Genomic DNA, 27,179 nt, shown 5'->3' with positions numbered 1-27,179 from the left:
AATCTAGTGTAAAGCCTTCCCAGAAGAATGGAGGCTGTTATATCAGCAAAGTAGGGACCAACTCTATATTAATGCCTATGATTATGGAAGGAGATGTTCGACTAGCAGGTGTCCACATACTTTTGGTCATGTAGTGTAGATGTACATTGTGCCATTGGCAATATTAGGCCTAGTAAGAGCACACAGTTACACTTAAGTGAAACGATTTCAACCATGTTAGTAATACAGCAGAATGAACAGTTTAATCTGATATCCAGTCTGACACAGTCATATAGGGAATGGGATTTTATGCCAGGCCTTACGTTATTATTATTATTATTATTATTATCATGTGAGCTCACTCTCACTCTTCTCACACAGACTAGAGAAGACTAGGTTAACCCTTTAAAGTCTCCATCTATCAGTGGGCTCTGACAGGTGTCTGAGAGCCCAGGATGAAGCCTCCTAGTGGGTTAAAGCATGTTAAAGAGTATGGGTGAAGGAGAGAGAGGGATATACCTGTAGGGAACTCTTTCTGTGTTTCATAATACTTCATCACCCAGAATCCCGCAGATTTTAAACTGTATCAACCCAACCTCTCTCGCTCTTCGTCTCTCTCGCTATTCGCCTCTCTCGCTTTTCGTCTCTCTCTTCATTCTCTCAATCGCTCTTCGTCTCTCTCACTCTGTTGCTCTCGCTTACTCGCTCTCTCTCTCTAATATTAATCCTACCTACTGTTTGTTATTGTAATACTGACATGTGTCTCATCCTCTCCTCTGTAGTGTTGGCAGATAACCTGAAGTCCAACCCGGGCATCAAGTGGCAGTACTTCAGCTCAGAGGAGGGCATCTTCACTGTGTTCCCCGCCCACAAATTCCACTGCAAGGGCAACTACGAGCACCGCAGCAGGTACAGTACAACTAAATGACTAAAATGTTACACTTCCAGACCAGCAATTCAATCACACACCATCGCCTAGATAAACAGTAAAATCAACTAGCCCTAAACGCATGGGCACGAATGGAGAAATTATTGTTACATAAATCATCAATCAATCACATTTATTTATAAAGCCCTTCTTACATCAGCTGATGTCACAAAGTGCTGTACAGAAACCCAGCCTAAAACACCAAACAGCAAGCAATGCAGGTGTAGAAGCACGGTGGCTAGGAAAAACTCCCTAGAAAGGCCAGAACCTAGGAGGAAACCTAGAGAGGAACCAGGCTATGAGGGGTGGCCAGTCCTCTTCTGGCTGTGCCGGGAGGAGATTATAACGGAACATGGCCAAGATGTTCAAATGTTCATAGATGACCAGCAGGGTCAAATAATAATAATCACAGTGGTTGTAGAGTGTGCAACAGGTCAGTGCCTCAGGAGTAAATGTCAGTTGGCTTTTCATAGCCGATCATTCAGAGTATCTCTACCGCTCCTGCTGTCTCTAGAGAGTTCAAACAACAGGTCTGGGACAGGTAGCACGTCCGGTGAACAGGTCAGGGTTCCATAGCCACAGGCAGAACAGTTGAAACTGGACCAGCAGCACGGCCAGGTGGACTGGGGACAGCAAGGAGTCATCAGGCCAGGTAGTCCTGAAGCATGGTCCTCGGGCTCAGTTCCTCCCAGAGAGAGAGAGAGAGAGAATGAATTGAAGTATGCTCTCTCTAATTCTAACAGGACACCGGATAAGACAGGAGAAATACTCCAGATATAACAGACTGACCCTAGCCCCCCGACACATAAACTACTGCAGCATAAATACTGGAGGCTGAGACAGGAGGAGTAGGGAGACACTGTGGCCCCATCCGACGATACCCCCGGACAGGGCCAAACAGGCAGGATATAACCCCACCCACTTTGCCAAAGCACAGCCCCCACACCACTAGAGGGATATCTTCAACCACCAACTTACCATCCTGAGACAAGGCCGAGTATAGCCCACAAAGATCTCCGCCACGGCACAACCCAAGTAAATCATCACTAAATCATCACTGACTGCCCATTCCTCAAACATTACGCTTTGTGTGGCCACATCAAGGATATTGTTGTTGTATAGCCAAGACGGTCACCTCCTGCTAGGCAAAGAGAAAACAGAAAACAACATCTTCTATTCCACCTCCTCCCTCTTGGTTGTTTGTGTGTGGCACAGTCAGAGAGCATGTGAACATTATTCCTCCCCCGGGGTCGTTGGGTTTTCCTCTCCTCTCTGAGACAGACACCCTGACCACACATGCCCCTGTGTTCTGGGACCAGTAAACACCACTGGAATCTCTCTCCCGCTGTTGTGATTTCTGTGGCCTAACCTGGTGAGTCTCTCTGTCTTTCTCTCTCTCTCTTTCTCTTCCCCCCCCCCCCCCCAAAGCAACAGTATTCCTGGGAAGGGGATCTTGTGAAAACGGTGTGTGGAGGACTCAGGGCAGCCGGAGGTAGAGGGGACTGCCCTTGGGGCTTATGCCACCATGAAGCAGGGGAGATGGGGTTATCAGCCTGGAGCAGAGTGTCTGTCTGGTGTCAATAAAACACCATTCTAGTTGATGTATGTTTTTGAATGGGAATGTATTGTTGTTTGTGTTAGTGGAGCAACAGATCACAAACTCACGGTTCAGATAGGATCATGGTTTAGAGTCACGGATTGGATCATTTTTCGGGTCAGCAACAAAAAAGGACACAAATATAACTTTGCTTTCCATTTATTACTTAAAGAACACTGAAGCAAGGAACTTTTCAATGAGAGAGAGAGAGAGATAGATAGAGATATGCCCGACTAGCATCACTACTCTGGACAGTTCTGACTTAGAATATACCTAGGTGTCTGGTTAGACTGTAAACTCTCCTTCCAGACTCGCATTAAGCATCTCCAATCCAAAATTAAATCTAGAATCCTATCGATCCTTGACTTCTGAGATGTCATTTACAAAATAGCCTCCAACACTCTACTCAGCATATTGGATGCAGTCTATCACAGTGCCATCCGTTTTGTCACCAAAGCCCCATATACTACCCACCACTGTGACCTGTATGTTCTCGTTGGCTGGTACTCGCTACATATTCATTGCCAAACCCACTGGCTTCAGGTCATCTATAAGTCTTTGCTAGGTAAAGCTCCGCCTTATCTCAGCTCACTGGTCACCATAGCAACACCCACCCGTAGCACACGCTCCAGCAGGCATATCTCACTGGTCGTCCCCAAAGCCAACACCCCCTTTGGCCGCCTTTCCTTCCAGTTCTCTGTTGCCAATGACTGGAACTAATTGCAAAAATCACTGAAGTTGGAGACTTATATCTCCCTCTCAAACTTTAAGCATCAGCTGTCAGAGCTGTAAATATCCCATCCAACCAACTACCTACCTCATTCCATTTTTGTTTTTCTGCTCTTTTCCACACCAGTATTTCTACTTGCACATCCTCATCTGCACATCTATCACTCCAGTGTTAATTGCTAAATTGTAATTACTTCGCCACTATGGCCTATGTATTGCCTTACCTCCTTACTACATTTGCACACATTGTATACAGATTTTTGTATTGTGTTATTGACTGTACATCTGTTTATTCCATGTGTAACTCTGTGTTGTTTTTGTCGCACTGCTTTGGTTTCTCTTGGCCAGGTCGCAGTTGTAAATAAGAACTTGTTCTCAACTGGCCTACCTGGTTAAATAAAGGTGAAATATATATATATATTATTTTAAGTGAAATGTCTCCACACATCATAGTGCCCTAGCATTTTCGTGTAAAGATTAGAAAAAATTTGTAAAACAAATACAATTCCATGTACAGATAAATAGTTAAGCAGTTAGATTAAACAACTCCTTTGTAAGATAAATGTTTTAAAATGAAACATGTAAGGAAACAGGTGAATTAACACTCCTTTGTTAGCAGGTTCAAGCAAGCTAAAACCCATATGGTAGCAAAAACTAACTAGCAGAAATTGTTAACAAGTTAGAAGTTATTTAAACACACTTTGCTGTAGGCTACTTTTTACTAGTTAACAAAAAATGATGTATGTCATAAAATATATTCACCCCAACCAGTATTGTAATCAAAACTTACCAGAACGCATGTAGTCCTTGGCTCAGACAGTGTAGTAGTGTGGGCTCAATAGCATCTCATTAGTGTGCAAGATCTTGAAAATCAGCTGTACATGTGATGGAAGAATGCGCTGTGCATGCAGAGGGTTGCAATTCCATTGAATTGGGGTTAGTTTAACCAAAATATGCCAGAAGACATAGAATTACCTTGTGTGTATCCCACAAAAAAGAGTTGAGATTCTCTGTTACAAGCAACCTTTTTTTGATGAATTCCCCAAATTCCCTGTCTTAACTTCCCATGGAAGATTTTCCCAAAAATTCTGGAAATTTACCGGAAAGTGTCCGACCCTTTGCAACCCTAGGCACACATAATATGCACGCAGCTCTTACTCCTCACCTTATTTTTCTTGATCTCCAGTATTTTCCACAACTAGTAAAATGTATTCCACATATCTGACTCCCCCTTTACCTCCTCAGCAACCAGTAAACATTCCCCCGTTTAGAGTTTATTTGTCACGCCATCTGCATCCATTTTGCTGTCATATATGTTACGGTGTTCAGAGTTTGTTATAACCAAGTTATTCAAATCAATTGATGTGATTATGATATGCTATAGGTCAGGCCCTATTCAGACGGGATTTGTTTTGCTGGGGGAGGTCGGGTAATGTAATAAAGTGCATCAGAACAAAACACCACATCTGTAATTTTAAAACGTCCTAATCTGCCATGCAGTGGTGATTTTACCATGTAAATCTTGGTGGGGCAAACTCCCAAAAATGTTTTAGATGCATGCCAGCAAAGCCGCCACACAACACTAAACAATACATTAATTAAATTATAACGGTAACAAATGGTGGCCACAAAATATTCGGGCCTACATAAAGCTGTAACAACAGCAGAGTTGAGTCCTAACAGCAGTCCCAAAACCTTACCACTGCTCCACCTGGCTATTCAGCCTCATTTACTGCCTTAAAAAAAACATAGTTGATATGGCTGACTTGCTTAAACAAATGTGTTTTCTACGGACAATTGAGATGTACAATCTATGGCATAACGGGAATTCGAGCGTATGAGGCTATCCATAATTTTGATTAAGACATTAAAGAGCGAGCTAGGACACGTAGTCAATATAACTATTTCTTCAGCACTTTTGCAGAATTCAGAACATGGGCCGTTCTTACAGTATTCCCCCTGTACACCAAGTCAGAACCGTAGGATAAATGAAAGGGCCATATAAGCAGAAAATGAAAGCTCTTACAAAATTCAATGATTACATTTTTCTAAAACCGGCAATAGGCTAGATGTGCACCACCAAGTCAGAACAGTAGGCTAAATTATGAGGGGGAGTTGGGACCAAATGTATCAGGGTGAGGCACATGGGCTACTAACAGCTTACTACACAACATACACCTACTATTACTTTCTTAGCTACAGTATACATAAACTCAGCAAAAAAAGAAACATCCTCTCACTGTCAACTGCGTTTATTTTCAGCAAACTTAACATGTGTAAATATTTGTATGAACATAACAAGATTCAACAACTGAGACATAAACTGAACAAGTTTCACAGACATGTGACTATCAGAAATTGAAAAATGTGTCCCTGAACAAAGGGGAGGTCAAAATCAAAAGTAACAGTCAGTATCTGGTGTGGCCACCAGCTGCATTAAGTACTGCAGTGCATCTCCTCCTCATGGACTGCACCAGATTTGCCAGTTCTTGCTGTGAGATGTTCCCCTGGAGTTCCTGGACATTTCTGGGGGAATGGCCCTAGCCCTCACCCTCCGATCCAACAGTTACCCAGACGTGCTCAATGGGATTGAGACCCGGGCTCTTCGCTGGCCATGGCAGAACACGGACATTCCTGTCTTGCAGGAAATCACACACAGAATGAGCAGTATGGCTGGTGGCATTGTCATGCTGGAGGGTCATGTCAGGATGAGCCTGCCGGAAGGGTACCTCATGAGGGAGGAGGATGTCTTCCCTGTAATGCACAGCATTTAGATTGCCTGCAATGACAACAAGCTCAGTCCGATGATGCTGTGACACACTGCCCCAGACCATGACGGACCCTCCACCTCCAAATCGATCCCGCTCCAGAGTACAGGCCTCAGTGTAACGCTCATTCCTTCGACGATAAACGCGAATCCGACCATCACCCCTGGTGAGACAAAACCGTGACTCATCAGAGAAGAGCACTTTTTGCCAGTCCTGTCTGGTCCAGCGACAGTGGGTTTGTGCCCATATGTGACGTGATGTCTGGTGACTACCTGCCTTATTACAGGCCTACAAGCCCTCAGTTCAACCTCTCTCAGCCTATTGCGGACAGTCTAGGCACTGAAGGAGGGATTGTGCGTTCCTGGTGTAACTCAGAAAGTTGTTGTTGCCATCCTGTACCTGTCCCGCAGGTGTGTTTGCAATTTATTGCCCTGGCCACATCTGCAGTCCTCATGCCTCCTTGCAGCATGCCTAAGGCACGTTCATGCAGATGAGCAGGGACCCTGAGCATCTTTCTTTTGGTATTTTTCAGAGTCAGTAGAAAGGCCTCTTTAGTGTCCTAAGTTTTCATAACTGTGTCCTTAATTGTCTACCGTCTGTAAGCTGTTAGTGTCTTAACGACCGTTCCACAGGTGCATGTTCATTAATTGTTTATGGTTCATTGAACAAGCATGGGAAACAGTGTTTAAACCCTTTACAATGAAGATCTGTGAAGTTATTTGGATTTTTACGATTTTCTCCCTGGCATATTACATCAATTATACAATGGCATACAATACATTTTTGTAATCTCCTTGTTGTGCTGTGCTCACTTGAACAGGAAGGTGGCGCGGCGGTCCTTCATGGGCCAATTTTGTCATCAAAGTCTGGCATTCTCCGGATTTATGGTGCTTTCAAGACAACAGGGAACTCGGAAAAAACAAGGTCGAATCATGATGACATCAGTGATCTTCAGGTTGGAGCTCTAGAAAGAGGCCCAAGTTTCCGAGTTGGATAACCGTTCAAAACGGATTTTTCCAGTCGGAGCTTGTCCCCCCCCCCCCCCCAAGTTCCCAGTTGTCTTGAACTCACTGAAGTCCGAGATTTCCCAGTTCCGAGTTTCCAGTTGTTTTGAAAGTGGCAGAAGTCATGCTGGATTGACAGCATGGCCAATGTTGAATGTGTATCCTTTTAAGCTTGGAAAAGAGACTTGTACCACACATTCACTCCACTGAATAGCAGGCTAGTGATTTGCTTTGCAATGCTTGCAGTTAGCCACTGATTACTTCCAAACCGCTAATTGTTAAATTTGCGATTTCCAATTTGTTGTGTAATGTCCAATGAGCACCGATACGTTTTATCTATAATTTCTCTTCATGTGACAAGGATTGAAAAGGATTTGCCAGTAGATTGTCAACTTGATTCATGATGATGATGACCGCTAGCTAAGCTAAGCTAACCGCTAGCTAAGTCCAATCAAAGCTGCTGTAGATATAACGTGATTTGATGTCATTATGTCTGTGGCCAATGACCTTGAGCCTTCTTGGAAGGGCACATCTAATGTAGCTCTATGTCAGCACCCAAGGGGCTAGAATTTTCGAGCTCTACCTGTAGATTTTGTGGTGATGTAGTGTCCCCATGAGTGACAGAACACTGAGCCTATCACGGCGCATCTAGAGAACATTACCAACCCCTACGCTCCGTATTTTCCACTGGGTGCCTCACCACCACAGAAAGCACTGAGCTAGGCTGAAACAACTGCATTTTGGAGCTTCCTTACTCAAGAAAGCAAAGAAGAGATCTTGTTTGAATGCATCTTTATTAACTTTTTTTTTTTAGTTTTTTTTTTATACATTGTTTGTAAACTGATATGTGACACGCATTAATGCTAAAATAACATGCAAAACAGGCAAAAAAATGATAAAATATATCGTTTTAGCTGAGCGGGTGGTCTGCCCCACCTTCCCTGAATGACGGGTTGCCACTGCTGCCTTGTCAGTCATTTTTACATGGCAGGAGAATAACAATTCCAGCCAGAATAACCTACTGTTTTTTGGAGAACTCCAAGGTCCTCTGATAGTACTAGTCCTGTGCGAATTGACATCCCTGTGTTTTGAGAGAAATATCTTGAATTTGACAGGTATTGCTCGCAGTTCGCGCGAGAAAACAATAACTGATTGCATAAATTGAACTTTGAAGTGCATAAGCTATATATGAATGGCCTACATGTAGCCCATCAACTTCCACAGTGAATGCTTTTGTTTATATATTTTGTGCGTATTAATTGAATATTGCCAAATGCATCAGTAAAAAATATTGAGCCTATTTAATGCAACCCTTGCTGTTAATAGATCCCAAAGCAGCAGACAACTGACCTACATGTTTGGAAATAATAAGTACGTTTTCTCATCTATGGCCTTAAAACGCATCTCAAGTGCAATTGCACTGTTAAGCTCACATCTGAATGCTGGGGAGCATTTAGGACGTACTGCGGATCGCTAAAACATCCTAATGAATATGATCACACTTTCTCAATTGAAATATTATGGCCACACTATACCAAAGATGTTTTGGTATAGTGTCGCCATAATAAATGTTGAAGTACTGTATCTTCACACCTGGAATAAAAACCTCCAGGCTTCTGTCATAACTGCCAAAGAATTACAGGGGGCAGTTTGGAAAAAAACGAATCGCGACCGAATCGTCCTCTGGACTAACGGACATTCTGGAGTAATAATTACATAATCAACATTCTCTAGTAATACTCGTCCCATGCAAATAGGTATTTGGTCTCATGTATGCGATGCATACGTGTCACGTTAAGAGAGCAAGGGTTACGGGAATAGGGAATTTTTTTCCAAAACAAGTGAGGGATTTTGGAAACAGAACTTTTCAGTCAGAAATGGCTGTGATTATGTTGCAGCTTCAGCAACATGGACAGCACGATAAACACTGATGTTCTGTGGTGGTCGCTGCAGCAAGGAGGAGAGAGAGACCACGGGTGCTTGTCACACACTCACTGTCTTCTTGTTTTTTTTACACAGCACAGCAAGTCTGAGCCCGGCCCGGCCCGGCCTGGCCCGGCACAATCAAATCAATTGCTGGTCGGATTCCCTCTAATAATTTGTGTGTCCTAATTATTTAATCAAACAGTGTGCTTAAAGCATCAGACAAGCTCAGTAAAAATAGTTGATTTCATTAAAACACATAGGATCTGTCAATATATGGAAAAATACGCGTTTAACATTTTTGTTCAATCGATTGGTCGAAAGAACAGACGACTCTTGGTTGTACTCATCACGTGTCTGCGTGTGTGTCCTCGCAGGCCAGTGTACGTGGCGGCGGTGCGGCCCCAGTCTAAACACATCGTGGTGATCATCGACCACGGAGTGACCATTACAGAAACACAGCTCCAGATTGCCAGAGATGCTGCCCTCGTCGTCCTCAACTCAATAGACGAACATGACAAGGTAAGGAGCTCTGCTCTGATTACCAAGCCCTTACTCCCCTCCTTGTAGCCCAATTCCCCAGCCCTTCTGAAACTGATGACCCCTGACGCACCATCCACGTTCTAGATACAACCACCCTTTCTCTCCCTCTGAAGCTAAAACAGATTGTGCATATGCCCCGTGATTACAATCCCAAAAGTGGTTGTTTATGTTGTGTTTGTATGTAATGCCCACTTGTGTCTGTGCATGTCCTCTTCACCAGGTCTCGATCCTGTCCTCAGCGGAGGCTGTGCGCTCCTGTTCTCTGGACCCGTGCTATAAGAGCTACCTGTCTCCTGCCACCAGCGAGACCAAGAGGAAGTTGAGCGCCTTCATTAGCAACCTCAAGGCCTCCGACAGCCCTACCCAGCATGCACTGGGCTTCCAGAAGGCCTTCCAGCTCCTCAGGAACACCAGCAGCGTCACCCGGAAACTCACCAGTAAGAACAGGGAACTATGGGAAATGCAGTCTTTACGGGCCACTGATGCTACATGCTTGTTCTATAGCAGGGGTATTCAACTCTTACCCTACGAGGTCTGGAGCCTGCTGGTTTCTGTTCTACCTGATAATTAATTGCATCCACCTGGAGTCCCAGGTCTAAATTAGTCCCTGATTAGAGGGGAAGAATTAATTAAATCAGTGGAAGTGGCTTCCAGGTCCAGAGTTGCATTTGAGGGTTCTATAGGGAATGCCGATTTGTCAGTTATGTGGTAATGAATGTATTTGTAAAAATATTTCACACATAAATCTACTTGTAAATCAATGCAGTTAATTAGGTTTAAATGGCTCAATGAATGTGACTCAAGAGACGGAGGATTTGTGAGATGACGGATTTATGACCAAGGATTTGTTTCTGATCTCTCTGTGCTTGTGTGTTCCTGTCAGACACAGACATGGTGATAGTCTACCTGTCATCTGGCATCACGTCCCGAGACGCATCGGAGCATGAGAAGAGAGACACCCTCCGTGTGGTCAAAGAGGAGAACCGCCACCTCAACAACTCAGTCATGATCCTCACCTACGCCCTCATGAATGGTAGGAACCCTCCACCACACAGTGTGTCTATGATCATAATCACCCTCCACCACACAGTGTGTCTATGATCGTAATCACCCTCCACCACACACAGTGTGTCTATGATCATAATCACCCTCCACCACACACAGTGTGTCTATGATCATAATCACCCTCCACCACACACAGTGTGTCTATGATCGTAATCACCCTCCACCACACACAGTGTGTCTATGATCATAATCACCCTCCACCACACACAGTGTGTCTATGATCGTAATCACCCTCCACCACACACAGTGTGTCTATGATCATAATCACCCTCCACCACACACAGTGTGTCTATGATCGTAATCACCCTCCACCACACACAGTGTGTCTATGATCGTAATCACCCTCCACCACACACAGTGTGTCTATGATCGTAATCACCCTCCACCACACACAGTGTGTCTATGATCGTAATCACCCTCCACCACACACAGTGTGTCTATGATCGTAATCACCCTCCACCACACACAGTGTGTCTATGATCGTAATCACCCTCCACCACACACAGTGTGTCTATGATCGTAATCACCCTCCACCACACACAGTGTGTCTATGATCGTAATCACCCTCCACCACACACAGTGTGTCTATGATCGTAATCACCCTCCACCACACACAGTGTGTCTATGATCGTAATCACCCTCCACCACACACAGTGTGTCTATGATCGTAATCACCCTCCACCACACACAGTGTGTCTATGATCGTAATCACCCTCCACCACACACAGTGTGTCTATGATCGTAATCACCCTCCACCACACACAGTGTGTCTATGATCGTAATCACCCTCCACCACACACAGTGTGTCTATGATCGTAATCACCCTCCACCACACACAGTGTGTCTATGATCGTAATCACCCTCCACCACACACAGTGTGTCTATGATCGTAATCACCCTCCACCACACACAGTGTGTCTATGATCGTAATCACCCTCCACCACACACAGTGTGTCTATGATCGTAATCACCCTCCACCACACACAGTGTGTCTATGATCGTAATCACCCTCCACCACACACAGTGTGTCTATGATCGTAATCACCCTCCACCACACACAGTGTGTCTATGATCGTAATCACCCTCCACCACACACAGTGTGTCTATGATCGTAATCACCCTCCACCACACACAGTGTGTCTATGATCGTAATCACCCTCCACCACACACAGTGTGTCTATGATCGTAATCACCCTCCACCACACACAGTGTGTCTATGATCGTAATCACCCTCCACCACACACAGTGTGTCTATGATCGTAATCACCCTCCACCACACACGGTCATCTATGTTCAAAAATCACATTGAGAGTCACTCCATCAAGAGAAAAGGAAATGCCTTGGTGGTGGCTGGAAGTGGCATGAGTATGTTTAAAATGTCAATACAAATCCAATATGTTTTGTAATGTGATTGATGGTGTATCAATCCTGATTAGTAGTGGAATGTGTGTGTCATGGGTACTGCTGCTGGACCCACCCAGCCACCTGGATGGGGGAGGGGGTGTCTGAATGGGGGAGAGGAAGGTGGTGGGTGAATGGGGGCAGTGCAGACTGGAGAGGTGCTCAGGAACCTCAAAGGCTTTTTGGTTTCTCCTGTGTGTCTGTTATGCCTCCACCTCCCCCTCTCTATTGGCCCTCTTCACCTGTCTCCCCTCCCTCCTCCCCTTCTCCTCATCCTTCGTTCCATGTCCTACACAGAGACCCCTTCACAGTGCATGCCTTAGCCTGGCATTAGCACAAATCATGTTCATTAGGAAATGAAAATGAGGGAAACTGAGAGCGCCTGAGTCTAAAGACTTCAAAGGGTGGTGCGTGACAGAGACAGCCGGGGGCCACTTGTTTAAAAGGGGCCATGATGAAAAGGATTCAGAAATATGTAATCATCTTGAGTTGATTAGCATAGCACCCAGAAAGCTTTTGTTGTGTAGCACATTGTGAGCGATGCATAGAGCTGTGTGTGCCAGGTGTAAGCTGATGATTGTCTCCCACGTCAACTCTGATGTTTGAACTAAGCTTGTTTGTCTGTGTGTTTTTTGATGAAATGCTAGAACTAGAAGGGCCAAACCCTCTGGACTTCCCCCTGGTCTGTGACTGTCTAATACTTCCCAGTCCCTCCTGCCTGATTTGTGAACCACAAACAAACTCAATACATCTAAAATCCCTTATCAGACATGAAAAACAGGAGAATGATTTAAAGATATGCTTTAACAGTAACCAGTAAATCACCCACAGAATCATGGATTTTACAGAGAATGTCGTCGGCCAAACGTTCATCTATGGCCATTCCAACTATGACATCTGCTGTCCAGTTTGAGTAGAGCTGTATCCACACATTCCAGGCTGTATTGACTTCTTTCACCTCCTGTTGACTCACTCCTGTCAATAGTGCAACATTCTCATGTGTGCAGCATCCTATTATTATCAGACAAGGCCCTAAGTATTAAGGCTTGACTTGATCCCTATTTAATCCAATCAGTGATATGACTGCCATGCATTCCATATTAAGCCCTGTCTTAATGCCAAATGTGCCCAGTGACAGCTGTCTGGGCAGCCATGTTAGAGAGGTTATTCTAGGGTGTCCTCTGTTATAAAGTCAATGAATATTCTAGAGGACGTTTTCTTACATTGGTATCAATACATCGAAGGACCTCACATCTATGTGGCTGTTCTACGCCGCTCTGCTCTATGCCGCTCTGCTCTACGCCGCTCTGCCCTGCGCCGCTCTGCCCTGCGCCGCTCTGCCCTGCGCCGCTCTGCCCGGCGCCGCTCTGCCCGGCTCTATGCCGCTCTGCTCTATGCCGCTCTGCTCTATGCCGCTCTGCTCTACGCCGCTCTGCTCTACGCCGCTCTGCTCTGCGCCGCTCTGCCCTGCTCTGCTTTATGCCGCTCTGCCCTGCGCCGCTCTGCTTTATGCCGCTCTGCTTTATGCCGCTCTGCCCTGCGCCGCTCTGCTTTATGCCGCTCTGCCCTGCGCCGCTCTGCTTTATGCCGCTCTGCCCTGCGCCGCTCTGCTTTATGCCGCTCTGCCCTGCGCCGCTCTGCTTTATGCCGCTCTGCCCTGCGCCGCTCTGCTTTATGCCGCTCTGCCCTGCGCCGCTCTGCTTTATGCCGCTCTGCTTTGCGCCGCTCTGCTTTATGCCGCTCTGCTTTATGCCGCTCTGCCCTGCGCCGCTCTGCTTTATGCCGCTCTGAACTGCGCCGCTTTGCTTTATGCCGCTCTGCCCTGCGCCGCTCTGCTTTATGCCGCTCTGCCCTGCGCCGCTCTGCTTTATGCCGCTCTGCCCTGCGCCGCTCTGCTTTATGCCGCTCTGGCCTGCGCCGCTCTGCTTTATGCCGCTCTGCTTTATGCCGCTCTGCTTTATGCCGCTCTGCCCTGCGCCGCTCTGCTTTATGCCGCTCTGCCCTGCGCCGCTCTGCTTTATGCCGCTCTGCTTTATGCCGCTCTGCTTTATGCCGCTCTGCTTTATGCCGCTCTGCCCTGCGCCGCTCTGCCCTGCGCCGCTCCGCCCTGCGCCGCGCCGCTCCGCCCTGCGCCGTTCCGCCCTGCGCCGCTCCGCCCTGCGCCGCTCTGCTTTATGCTGCTCTGCTCTACGCTGCGGTTCTCAACACTGCTCGACGATGCTTGACATTGCTCTATGCTTCTCTATGCACCAGTCAGCACGATGGGGAGTGTCATTACCTATATTGCCTTGTGTCATGTCAATAAACAACAAACCTACATGATGCGGTCAAATATACTAGCACTCTTGCACTACTAATGATGCAGAATGTTCTGGTTTCTCTTTTAAAAACTGACTCAATTGCTATTTTTCTATAGGCACCTGCAACTTACCACAGGTGGGATTTATTACACTTGCCGAGAATCACTTGTTTCCAACTAGGGCTGTGGCGGTCACAAAATTTTGTCAGCTGGTGATTGTCTAGCAACTGGTCTTACGGTAATTGACATGAATTAACATGGTCAGGTCTATAAAAGCATGATATGAAGAAAATGTAGTCTATTTCAGAAGAACAGAATAGCATACTGTCGTGTCTTTGGCTATGCCGGATTAAGTGATATGACATGCTAACTTATAAAATTATTTCTCTGTAATTAATATTACCTGATTAAGCTAATCATGTAAATGTAATTAACTAGAAAGTCGGGGCACCACAGAAGAACGTTTATAGAGCTGGTATCTTCCGAATAAACTCTTAAAATACTTAGTGATATTTTACATCGATAGCAGTCAATATTAACCCTTATCTTATTTTCAGTCTCATCATGAAAGTTGTAAATTCTTGGTTATCTTCACGAACCCTGGCTAACAAGTTGAATCAGCAATACAAAATTGGGTTTAATTATTTATTTACTAAATACCTAACTAATCACACAGAATTACAAATACACAGAATACAATGTCATACAGAATTCACCCCTGGTGGACGGAACCTGTATGATGGCTGGTTACACAAAGGAAAGGGGGGTTGGGCCTGAATGAAAGGGCGGGAAGACTTAGGAACAAAGAAACAGCAGCTATGCTATCGTAAATACATTATCTTATGCATTATAAATTACCGCCCATTTGGAAAAGGAAAATGCAATAAATATTTACTCTGAGCTGCGCTTTGGTAGATTGGTCGTAGATGCTGGCCGGGTTGGCCAACAGATCTTTCTGTAGTGGAAGAATGTCAATGGTGGTAAATTGGGTACGTGGTGGTATCTTCATCTGGTTGTTAGACTGGATCCGTCGTCCGTCCTTTCCTAGCCCACGTTAGCAGCGGCTAACTCAACGGCTAGGAAGTATCACTTCTGTAGTGAATAAGCTCAAAGTTCATACCATTCGCCATCAAAGCTCACGCCGAGGTTGGCTTAGTTCTGTCCTTGATATGGTTTAGTTAACATGTGTGTCCTTCTGACGCAGGCTGCAGACCTCCCGTACTGGAACACGGTGAATGTATTTTCGTCACAAGCTTATATAGTGGAGAGGAGGGAGGAGGTGTTTCATCGTTTATAACCCCTGTCTCTTCACAGGGTTGGCCACTGATCGGGCAGGGCACTTTCCTTATGAAAACCCAATTCTCTCATTTGGAAGCTAAAATTACATTTAATCTCCTAACAAACAATTTCAATATCAAACATTTCAATTGCATAACAATTCCATGTGACTCTGATAACTAGAGGGTGTATACTTTCTCAGGTACAGTTTATGTCGTCCTGTCATCAATCATAATCATCATCATCATAAAAAATTCCAAGATGGCGTAGCAGTTCAGACGTCCTGTCGTGTCCCGTGTGTATATATATATATATATTTACATATTTTTTCTTCACTTATCTTTTTACATTTTTTTTTTCTTCTAAATACTCAACCTCAAAGCACTCTCCTGCAACCCGCCTCATCAATTTAAAAAAAAAAAGAAAGTATTATTTACCTCATCTGAATTCCACGACAGAAGCTAGCCAGAGGTTAGCCATTTTCACTGGCTAACGTTGAAGTTCAGCTAGCTACGGTTAGCTGTCCTCAGCTATCCATTAGCTCGAAAAGCTATCGCCAGTTTTTGTACAGCGCGACTCAGACCAGAGCATATCGGACCTATTCTCTCTCCTTTCCTCGATTTCTACCGCAGGCTCTGGACATTTACACCTGGATCTTGCAGCTAACTAGCTGCTACCTGAGTGACTATTGGCAATGTCGGTCTCGGAATTAACACACACTATTACGGAGCTAGCTAGCTAGCCAGCTGAAGAATTCCGTCAGCCACTCGTGGGCTATTCCTGAGCTAGCCAGCTGAAGTGTCTCCTGGGCTACAACTCACCTATCCTGACCCGTTTTACTGCCGATGCGGAGCCCCATTGGGTCTTCACGACTGGATCACCGACGTTATCTGCCCGAGGGAGTTGTCCAACTGGCCCCTCCGTCGCGACGTAACCTGATCGCCCATCTGCGGCCAGCTAATCGTTAGCTGTCTTTTCGGCTGCGATCTGAATAGGTCTGTCGGACACTTTTCTTGGGCCACTATAACTAACTATTTTGCCAACTTGGACAGGTCCCCCCTTCCACACGGAACCCCACTAACCCACAGACGGAAACGCACGAGGCGGCTAAAAACAGACCTCCCCCCATCTTCCACCAGCTTGCTACCTATGGCCCGGCTAGCTGTCTGAATCTCACTGGACCCTCTGATCACTCGGCTAAGCATGCCTCTCCTTAATGTCAATATGCCTTGTCCATTGCTGTTCTGGTTAGTGTTTATTGGCTTATTTCACTGTAGAGCCTCTAGCCCTGCTCATTATACCTTATCCAACCTCTCAGTTCCTCCACCCACACATGCTATGACATCTTCTGGTTTCAATGATATTTCTAGAGACAATATCTCTCTCATAATCACTAAATGCCTAGGTTTACCTCCTCTGTACTCACATCCCACCATACCTTTGTCTGTACATTATACCTTGAAGCTATTTTATCGCCCCCAGATACCTGCTCCTTTTTCTCTCTATTCTGGACGTCACAGACGACCAATTCTTATAGCTTTTAGCCGTACCCTCATACTTATCCTTCTCTGCTCCGCTGGGGATGTAGAGGTGAATCCAGGCCCTGCAGTGCCTGGCTCCACACCTACTCCCCAGGCGCTCTCTTTTGATGACTTCTGTAACCGTAATAGCCTTGGTTTCATGCATGTTAACATTAGAAGCCTCCTCCCTAAGTTTGTTTTATTCACTGCTTTAGCACACTCTGCCAACCCGGATGTCCTAGCTGTGTCTGAATCTTGGCTTAGGAAGTCCACCAAAAACTGTGAAATCTTCATCCCTAACTACAACGTTTTCAGACAAGATAGAACGACCAAAGGGGGCGGTGTTGCAATCTACTGCAGAGATAGCTTGCAGAGTTCTGTCCTGCTATCCAGGTCTGTACCCAAACAATTTGAACTTCTACTTTTAAAAATCCACCTCTCCAAAAACAAGTCTCTCACCGTTGCCGCCTGCTATAGACCCCCCTCGGCCCCTAGCTGTGCTCTGGACACCATATGTGAACTGATTGCCCCCCATCTATCTTCAGAGCTCGTGCTACTAGGCGACCTAAACTGGGACATGCTTAACACCCCAGCCATTCTACAATCCAAGCTTGATGCCCTCAATCTCACACAAATTATTAATGAACCCACCAGGTACAACCCCAAAGCCGCAAACACTGGCACCCTCATAGATATCATCCTAACCAATGTGCCCTCTAATTACACCTCTGCTGTTTTCAACCAAGATCTCAGCGATCACTGCCTCATTGCCTGCACCCGTAATGGGTCAGCGGTCAAACGACCTCCACTCATCACTGTCAAACGCTCCCTGAAACATTTCAACGAGCAAGCCTTTCTAATCGACCTGGCCCTGGTATCCTGGAAGGATATTGACCTCATCCCGTCAGTAGAGGATGCCTGGTTATTTTTTTTAAATGCCTTCCTCTCCATCTTAAATAAGCATGCCCCTTTCAAGAAATTTAGAACCAGGAACAGATATAGCCCTTGGTTCTCCCCAGACCTGACTGCCCTTAACCAACACAAAAATATCCTGTGGCGTTCTGCATTAGCATCGAACTGCCCCCGCGATATGCAACTTTTTAGGGAAGTTAGAAACCAATACACACAGGCAGTTAGAAACGCCAAGGCTAGCTTTTTCAAACAGAAATTTGCTTCGTGCAACTCCAACTCTAAAAAGTTCTGGGACATTGTAAAGTCCATGGAGAATAAGAACACCTCCTCCCAACTGCCCACTGCACTGAGGATAGGAAACTCTGTCACCACCGATAAGCCCACTATAATTGAGAATTTCAATAAGCATTTTTCTACGGCTGGCCATGCTTTCCACCTAACTACCCCTACTGCATTCAACAGCACTGCACCCCCCACAGCTACTCGCCCAAGCCTCCCCCATTTCTCCTTCTCCCAAATCCATTCAGCTGATGTTCTGAAAGAGCTGCAAAATCTGGACCCCTACAAATCAGCTGGGCTTGACAATCTGGACCCTTTCTTTCTAAAATTATCTGCCGAAATTATTGCAACCCCTATTACTAGCCTGTTCAACCTCTCTTTCGTGTCGTCTGAGATTCCCACAGATTGGAAAGCAGCTGCTGTCATCCCCCTCTTCAAAGGAGGTGACACTCTTGACCCAAATTGCTACAGACCTATATCCATCCTACCCTGCCTTTCTAAGGTCTTCGAAAGCCAAGTCAACAAACAGATTACCGACTATTTTGAATCCCACCGCACCCTCTCCGCTATGCAATCTGGTTTCAGAGCTGGTCATGGGTGCACCTCAGCCACGCTCAAGGTCCTAAACGACATCGTAACCGCCATCGATAAGAAACATTACTGTGCTGCCGTATTCATTGACCTGGCCAAAGCTTTTGACTCTGTTAATCACCACATCCTCATCGGCAGACTTAGTAGCCTTGGTTTCTCAAACGATTGCGTCGCCTGGTTCACCAACTACTTCTCTGACAGAGTTCAGTGTGTCAAATCGGAGGGCCTACTGTCTGGACCTCTGGCAGTCTCTATGGGGGTACCACAGGGTTCAATTCTTGGGCCAACTCTTTTCTCTGTATACATAAATGATGTCGCTCTTGCTGCTGGTGAATCTCTGATCCACCTCTATGCAGACGACACCATTCTGTATACTTCTGGCCCTTCTTTGGACACTGTGTTAACAACCCTCCAGACGAGCTTCAATGCCATTCAACTCTCCTTCCGTGGTCTCCAACTGCTCCTAAACACAAGTAAAACTAAATGCATGCTCTTCAACCGATCGCTGCCTGCACCTGCCCGCCCATCCAGCATAACTTCTCTGGACGGTTCTAACTTAGAATTTGTGGACAACTACAAATACCTAGGTGTCTGGTTAGACTGTAAACTCTCCTTCCAGACTCACATCAATCATCTCCAATCCAAAGTGAAATCTAGAATTGGCTTCCTATTTCGCAACAAAGCATCCTTCACTCATGCTGCCAAACATACCCTCGTAAAACTGACCATCCTACCAATCCTCGACTTCGGCGATGTCATTTACAAAATAGCCTCCAATACCCTACTCAACAAGCTGGATGCAGTCTATCACAGTGCCATCCGTTTTGTCACCAAAGCCCCATATACAACCCACCACTGCGACCTGTATGCTCTCGTTGGCTGGCCTTCACTTCATCATCGTCGCCAAACACATTGGCTCCAGGTCATCTACAAGACCCTGCTAGGTAAAGTCCCCCCTTATCTCCGCTCACTGGTCACCATAGCAGCACCCACCTGTAGCACGCGCTCCAGCAGGTATATCTCTCTGGTCACCCCTAAAGCCAACTCCTCCTTTGGTCGTCTCTCCTTCCAGTTCTCAGCTGCCAATGACTGGAACGAACTACAAAAATCTCTAAAACTGGAAACACTTATCTCCCTCACTAGCTTTAAGCACCAGCTGTCAGAGCAGCTCACAGATCTCTGCACCTGTACATAGCCCATCTTTAATTGAGCCCAAACTACTACCTTTTCCCCTACTGTATTTATTTTATTTATTTTGCTCCTTTGCACCATATTATTTATATTTTAACTTTTAACTTTCTTCAAACTACAAATCTACCATTCCAGTGTTTTTTCTTGCCATACTTTATTTACTTTGCCACCATGGCATTTTTTTTCCTTTACCTCCATTATCTCACATCATTTGCTCACATTGTATATAGTCTTATTTTTTTCTACTGCATCATTGATTGTATGTTGTTTTACTCCATGTGTAACTCTGTGTTTTTGTATGTTGTCGAACTGCTTTGCTTTATCTTGGCCAGGTCGCAATTGTAAATGAGAACTTGTTCTCAACTTGCCTACCTGGTTAAATAAAGGTGAAATAAAAAAAAATAATAAATAAAAATAATGTCTCAGATAACAATGAACTGACATACATACTCATTACGTTATCAAGCATATTTCCAACTGGTTTTATTATCAAAAGATGGTTCCTTTCCCCATTTGTTTGATGTTCCCAGACTCTCTATATTTAACACAGGCTATTCAAGTCCTTCAGTAGGGTCAGAGAGAGAGGGGAAGGGAGAAAGGTATTTATGGGGGGGTCATAAACCTTACCCACAGGCCAACGTCATGACAATACTCTGAGTTGTCCTTGTCTTAGGTCCTGATCTGTCTATGCCAAATGGCTGTGGGCTACACATTTTCAGTTCAGCAGACAAGATTTGCTTAGAATTCCGTGGCTTTATTTTATAATATGAAGAATACAATTGAACAAAGCTGAATAAAATAGAAAGAATATTTTCTCCAAACATGGGGCTATTCTGTGCTGAGCGGTTAACAAATAAATAGGCATTCCTAAATGTTTAATTTTGAGTTATTATTGTGACTTTAGTTGTTCTAAAAACATTGGGCTATATGTTTAGATTTTTAATACATTGTAAGGCTGATTGAAGCTTTGTTTTTTGCGCAGGCTGTAAACACTACATCAGTCTGACTGATTCACAATTTGACAAGCACTTGATAATGCCTAGAATTTCACGACGGCATCCCCTTTGTGTGGCCGTAATGCACCCTAAAAAAAATCCAGGCCGTTTGTGGTGCTGCACACTCCATCACGTGATCGGGTCTTTCTCACAGGCTACAAGTGAAGACTGACACATCGGGGACGCAACTGCGTGCGTCCTTATCCAATTCCGAGGTGCATATTGAAGATATTTGAAGAACTGTCCACATTTACTTTTCGTTAGCCAACAAGATGAGTAGGCCTAACGAACAGCAAAAGCACTAGCCTATGTCAATCTACTATACCCCATAGTACAAAGGTTGACATATTATATTCTGTGTGAGAAATAAATATTCCAAACATAGTCTGGGACAGTTGTGGAATGCGATAGATCCCAAATTAATACAACCACTAGCAAAAACATTTTTATGCAATGTGGCTGATGCAACAGATCAGAACATTTAGCTTAAAATGTTGATAAACTATTAGGCTATTTCTTCACATTATAAACGCAGCAATGCGCACATGGTAGTAGGCTATAAGTGCGAATGTTCCATTAGCGGGAAAACACCATTATCAAAAGTGACCACAAATGCAATTATGCATATAATGCTTTTATTATAAAGATGCATTTTTATGCGTGAAATTATCTTCCCCAAACATGAAACTCAAGCGCTGCTTATGTATGCCAGTTAGGCTCTACATCCTGTGTAAAGCGGATTAATGTGCTTCATTTTAACAAGTTATTTGGCCACTTTAGTGGCAATACAGACCTTATTAAAACATAGGCCTATGGGCTAGGCTACATGAGGAGTGCGACTATGATTAGCAAAAAAGTCACAAAAAAACTATTTGTTTCATATGCTGGGCATCATTCAGTGATAGGCTAATTTTGTCACCCATCAGACTATTCTTAAATTTGATATTGCCTTTACATATACTAAATAATATATGTGTGACATTTATTTTGATTTAGAAAGGACCATTATCATGCACCTGTATTGAAACAGGGGCAGCGGGAAAAAATACATGTCATCTATGCACTTAAATAGCGAATGGAGTATGCTGTTCCCCATGGTTTATTTTCATGCCAGCCAGGTAGGCTATGTAAATATAAGCAATGTGCTTAATATTAGGAAAGATGAGAAATAAATATAGTAAGCCTACCCTATAGAAAGCTGATCCTCCTCTTTTTAGTAGAGGCCATCACTCTGTTCTCTTGCGCAATTGCATAGCCTATTGAAATGTTGTGCAACATGAGCTCATGGGCTTTCATGAAGTGTTTGATTAGAAACATTTGCATTGATGTCAGGGGGATTAGAGGGAAATAGTGCTGAATACCAGGCAGTTAGCGAGTTTGGTGGGCTACCAATGACCAGCAGCAGCATCATAACTTGGAGAAGCCTAATTACCGCGACTAAACGTGGACGTGAACCTAGGCCACGTTGAATTTGACTGCCTTCATGACTCGTGACCACCGGTGCGGTGGTAATACGGTCACCACAACAGCCCTACTTCCAACCAAATTAAATTACATTTAGATTAATTTAACAAGGCCATTTTTCCACTTAGAATTGAAAAATCTCAATGTGTATGTTTTTATTTTGTATTTTTGGGTGTCCTGTGCAGTTGTAAATCAAAGAAATACATGTGTGAACACAGTTTTTGAAATTGTCAACTTATTTTAGAAGAAGAAGTGAATCGTTCAATGGTTCCAATATATTTGAACGCATCTGCAAAACTTCTGTAAAACATCTGTGTTGCTCTCTTCTTCCTCAACAGAGGGCGTGACGGGTCTGAAGGAGCTAGCGTTCCTGCGTGACCTAGCGGAGCAGAACTCTTTGAAGTACGGCGTCCCAGACCGCTCGGCGCTACCCGTGGTGAAGGGGAGCATGATGGTCCTGAATCAGCTCAGTAACCTGGAGACCACCGTGGGACGCTTCTACATCAACCTGCCCAACCGCATGATAGACCTGTCCTGCTTCAGCCTGCCCTACCAGGACCCCATGGGAGACGGTGGGTTTGGACACAGATCGAGGACCAGTTGGTCTGTTCTAGTCATTATGGTTAAGGTTAGAGCTGAGGTACAGTGATCTGATCCTAAATCAGTGGTAATGAATAGATGATAGACCTGTCCAGCTTCAACCTGCCCTACCAGGACCCCACAGGACCACAGGACCAGATCCTAACAACTGGTCATGGCCGTTTATCATTTTGGTCTGGTCTGGGACCAGTTCTGCTCTTATGTCCGCATAATGTTTAAGGTTAGAACTAATGTACAGTAAGCTGCTTAACCTAAATCAGTGGTAAAGAAAATATTATAAACTGGATCAGATTGATTTGGGCTCTTGGTGATCAATCAGTGTCATGTAAAACTATCTGTCTTCTCCCTGCAGGTTTCATCATGACGGTGAGCCGGCCCTGTTACTTTGGCAACCTGTTGCTGGGTGTGGTTGGGGTGGACGTGAACCTAGCCTACATTCTAGAGGACGTCACCTACTACCAGGATTCCTTGGCCTCCTACACCTTCCTCATAGACAACAAAGGTGCGTCCTACACCTCCACACTTACCCTAACCCTGCACTCTCCTCGAGGACAACAACTCGCATGCAAAAGTCTTGTCTCAGCCTTTTAGTTCTTCTGTTATGCTCTCCTCTCCAGGCCACAGTATTGTATGACAGAGTAGGCCTCTCTGGGGCATCCCAGGGAAGATAACATTAGTTCTCTACACTCCAGAGCTACAGTAGTACTGCTGCTATTGGACCCAGTGTCTGACATAGTGGAGCCAGTGTTAGCTCTGACTCGGAGGTGGAGTCCGGTCATTAGGCATGCATAAGACCAGTTTGCACCCCATTAGGGGGTGCAGGATGTTTTTGGCCTGATTTAGATATGTTTCTGCTTGTAATTTCCAACCTTTTTGTAGGATATTTGTTAGTCAACTGGTCTATAATTCGATACATGCAGCTTCTCTCCTGTCATTATATGTTGTCCTTGAAGACTAAATAAACCCCTGCTCACCAGAATAATGTCATAAATCTATAGAATGCTTCAGTTTTGTTGACATCAGTAAAGTTGTTTTCCTGTGTCATTTTCTTTCGTGGAGCAAAGACGTTTAGGGACTGGGAAGAAAAACATGAACAATTTTCTGTGCAAAATGTCCAAATGACATCAGTTGGACCAGTTGTAAGGAAATAGAAAGCTGTGAAAACAACCCAACTATCTCAAGATGCAGAAAGAAAGCACATTTCTCCACTCCTGTTCCCAAGTCCAAATTTAGCCTACATTTGGTGCATAATTTCACTGCAAGAAATGTTTAATTCTGCAGGAGTTAATAGTAAGGCTATGTGAGAGTTTATAGACCTACAGTCAGTCTCCAGATTTCAGTTTCCATTTAACCCATCTGAACAGTAGGTTACAGTTCCATTGACTGTTCCCAAAAGCATTATTTGGTGATTGGCGTAGACGTTATTTGGTGCACATAATTATACAGGGGCGCACTGAGAGTCAGGGACTGGGCCAGGGGCGCGCCGAGAGGCAGGGACTGGGCCAGGGGCGCGCCGAGAGGCAGGGACTGGGCCAGGGGCGCGCCGAGAGGCAGGGACTGGGCCAGGGGCGCGCCGAGAGGCAGGGACTGGGCCAGGGGCGCGCCGAGAGGCAGGGACTGGGCCAGGGGCGTGCCGAGAGGCAGGGACTGGGCCAGGGGCGCGCCGACAGGCAGGGACTGGGCCAGAGTTAGGGTTTGTCTCAGTGCTTCACTGCCACTCTCATTTGAGGTTTTCCTTTAGTGTTAACGCAGGCTAGCCATATTTAAGATCTTAAGGTTTGAGTCATTTTAAAAATATGCTTTTCAAGTTAAAACAGGATGTTTGCTTGGGTGGTTTGGAAAGGCCATGCTCAGACATGTGTATTGACTGGGTTATTATGAAACTTTGTCAGCCCAGCAGTATGTCCTCTGTACTCCCTAGAGGGATTTTGGGATACAATTCGAATGGTTAGCCGTAGTGTTATTGTAATGAGTCTGTTGTCAGATGACATGCGGTTACTGCACGGTGCTTATTACATTGTCAGACCATAATTAATGAGTGTTAAAGTCGTTATGTGTGTTCTGACTAATAGGCCACTCTCAATTAGACAGAAGATAAACAGGTGAGTGGAGAGTGGAGCTGCTGTAATGGACTATTGTAGTATGGAGGTGATATGGTCAGAGATACCTTGTCGTTAGAGAAAAGGGATTCTCCTCGCTCTTGCTCGCTCGGTCTCTCTAGCTCTCTGTCGCTTTGCCCTACTTAAAATATACCCCCCCTTCTCTCCCTCCTTCCCTCCTCCCTCGTAAGGGCTTCCGATCTCCCATAGCTTACTATTAGTGCTGCTCTGGTGGCTGCTCTGGTTGGTGGCTGCTCTGGTTGGTGGCTGCTCTGGTTGGTGGCTGCTCTGGTTGGTGGCTGCTCTGGTTGGTGGCTGCTCTGGTTGGTGGCTGCTCTGGTTGGTGGCTGCTCTGGTTGGTGGCTGCTCTGGTTGGTGGCTGCTCTGGTTGGTGGCTGCTCTGGTTGGTGGCTGCTCTGGTGGCTGCTCTGGTGGCTGCTCTGGTGGCTGCTCTGGTGGCTGCCTGGATACAGGACCACAGTACTAGGGGTCTATGGGTGATCTGGCCTCACCCTGCCCAAGGAGCAGTAGCCCGTCCCTGGGGTGAGGTGGGGTCAAGGCCCCTGGGGGCTCCTGGGTGCTGCATGAAGGGCTGCTCCTGTGAAGAGCCCCTGATGGCATTGATTGATTATGCATTTTCAGTTCTGATGATGTGGTTGTTTTTGGTTTCCCAGGTTACACCCTGATGCACCCGTCCCTCACGCGGCCCTACCTGATGACAGAGCCTCCCCTCCATACTGACATCATCCACTATGAGAACATCCCTGGGTTCCCCGTGGTACGGGACAACATTCTCCGGTGAGTTAGGGTCAGGGGGCAATGAGAGGTGGGGTTTCACCAGTATGTATAGATTCTGGAAACTCAAGGCAGACTAGTAATGTAGTAAGATGTTTTCATCCACTCCCATTGTCATAGCCATCTTTGTTTATATACTGTAGTCTGAGGTGTTTTGGTGATCGGACTGTATTGCACAATCTTGTGTTGCTAATTTTAACCCTACTACTTCCTGTTCCTCCCTCCAGTCTGCCCCTGGGTAGTCAGGTAATAGCTGTGCCCACCAACTCCTCTCTGTCCTGGCACACCAACCGCCTCCGAGACCCCAGCAAGGATGTCTACAACGTCAGCTACACATGGAAACTGGTACGATGCACTGCTGTTGTCTGTCTGTCCCTTTTTTCCCTCCCTTCCTTCCCCTCTGGCCCTCCCTTCCTTCCCCTCTGGCCCTCCCTTCCTTCCCCTCTGTCCCTCCCTTCCTTCCCCTCTGTCCCTCCCTTTCTTCCCCTCTGTCCCTCCTGTCATGACGTTGGCCTCTTTGGGTACAGGAAGGACAGTTGACCCCCTCCCCTTTGTACCATCACCCAACCTACCTTCCCCCCCAACCCAGGGTTGTAAAAATTCCAAGAGGAGAATCTACTACAACATGTTTCATAGAGAGACAAAGGAAATTCTTCCAACTCATAGAATTGGAGAACCTAGCGACATGTGTGTTCTGGAGAAGATATGGAAGATTGATGAAGACTCCAGCTACGAACTGATCCGCTTGGTACAATTTTGTGATACTCAGAAGAGACAATATAGCCATATTACCCTAAAACGGTCTACATGATAGCCTCAGCGATGAGACTGAATCCACATGGGTGTATACAATGTATTATTAAGGATAAAGCTATTTGTAATACATTGAGATGCTATGTACTGATGTTAATGTGATAGAATTATATTTCTGTAACCAAGTCTAGCTCAGTCATAGGCACGCCCCCAGGGACACATACAGGACCAGGCGTCATTTGACAAGCCTGTTCTCTGGGTACTATAAAAGACCCCCTGATTTACATTTCTACAGACCAGGCCTACACTCCATCGTGAGTTTGGCCCAGAGGTTTGACCAGCCAAGTACTCTACTGAAAGTGAACTATACCACGTGGTTAACTTTTACTATCGAGACCGACAGAATAAGAACAAGTCTTGATATTAATTATTAGTCTGCAGCTAAGTAAATTATATCATCGAACGC

The 27,179-nt window shown here is 45.4% G+C and overlaps 1 protein-coding gene across 1 annotated transcript in view; it reads left to right on the top strand.

The window, feature by feature from the left end:
• Positions 1-711: 711 nt before the first annotated feature.
• The window catches only part of cachd1 (cache domain containing 1), a 61,647-nt gene continuing 35,179 nt past the window's right edge, over positions 712-27,179 (top strand). Inside the window, exons 1-8 of the mRNA XM_029707975.1 lie at positions 712-888; positions 9,306-9,450; positions 9,692-9,908; positions 10,355-10,504; positions 22,805-23,038; positions 23,419-23,568; positions 25,840-25,963; positions 26,188-26,305. Coding sequence (XP_029563835.1) covers positions 737-888; positions 9,306-9,450; positions 9,692-9,908; positions 10,355-10,504; positions 22,805-23,038; positions 23,419-23,568; positions 25,840-25,963; positions 26,188-26,305 — 1,290 coding nt within the window. The 5' untranslated portion in view covers positions 712-736. The remainder of the gene's footprint in view (positions 889-9,305; positions 9,451-9,691; positions 9,909-10,354; positions 10,505-22,804; positions 23,039-23,418; positions 23,569-25,839; positions 25,964-26,187; positions 26,306-27,179) is intronic.

This window comes from Salmo trutta, chromosome 22 (genome assembly GCF_901001165.1).
Source record: "Salmo trutta chromosome 22, fSalTru1.1, whole genome shotgun sequence".
Taxonomy (NCBI): Eukaryota; Metazoa; Chordata; class Actinopteri; order Salmoniformes; family Salmonidae; genus Salmo; species Salmo trutta.
This window is presented reverse-complemented; position numbering and strand designations above follow the sequence as displayed.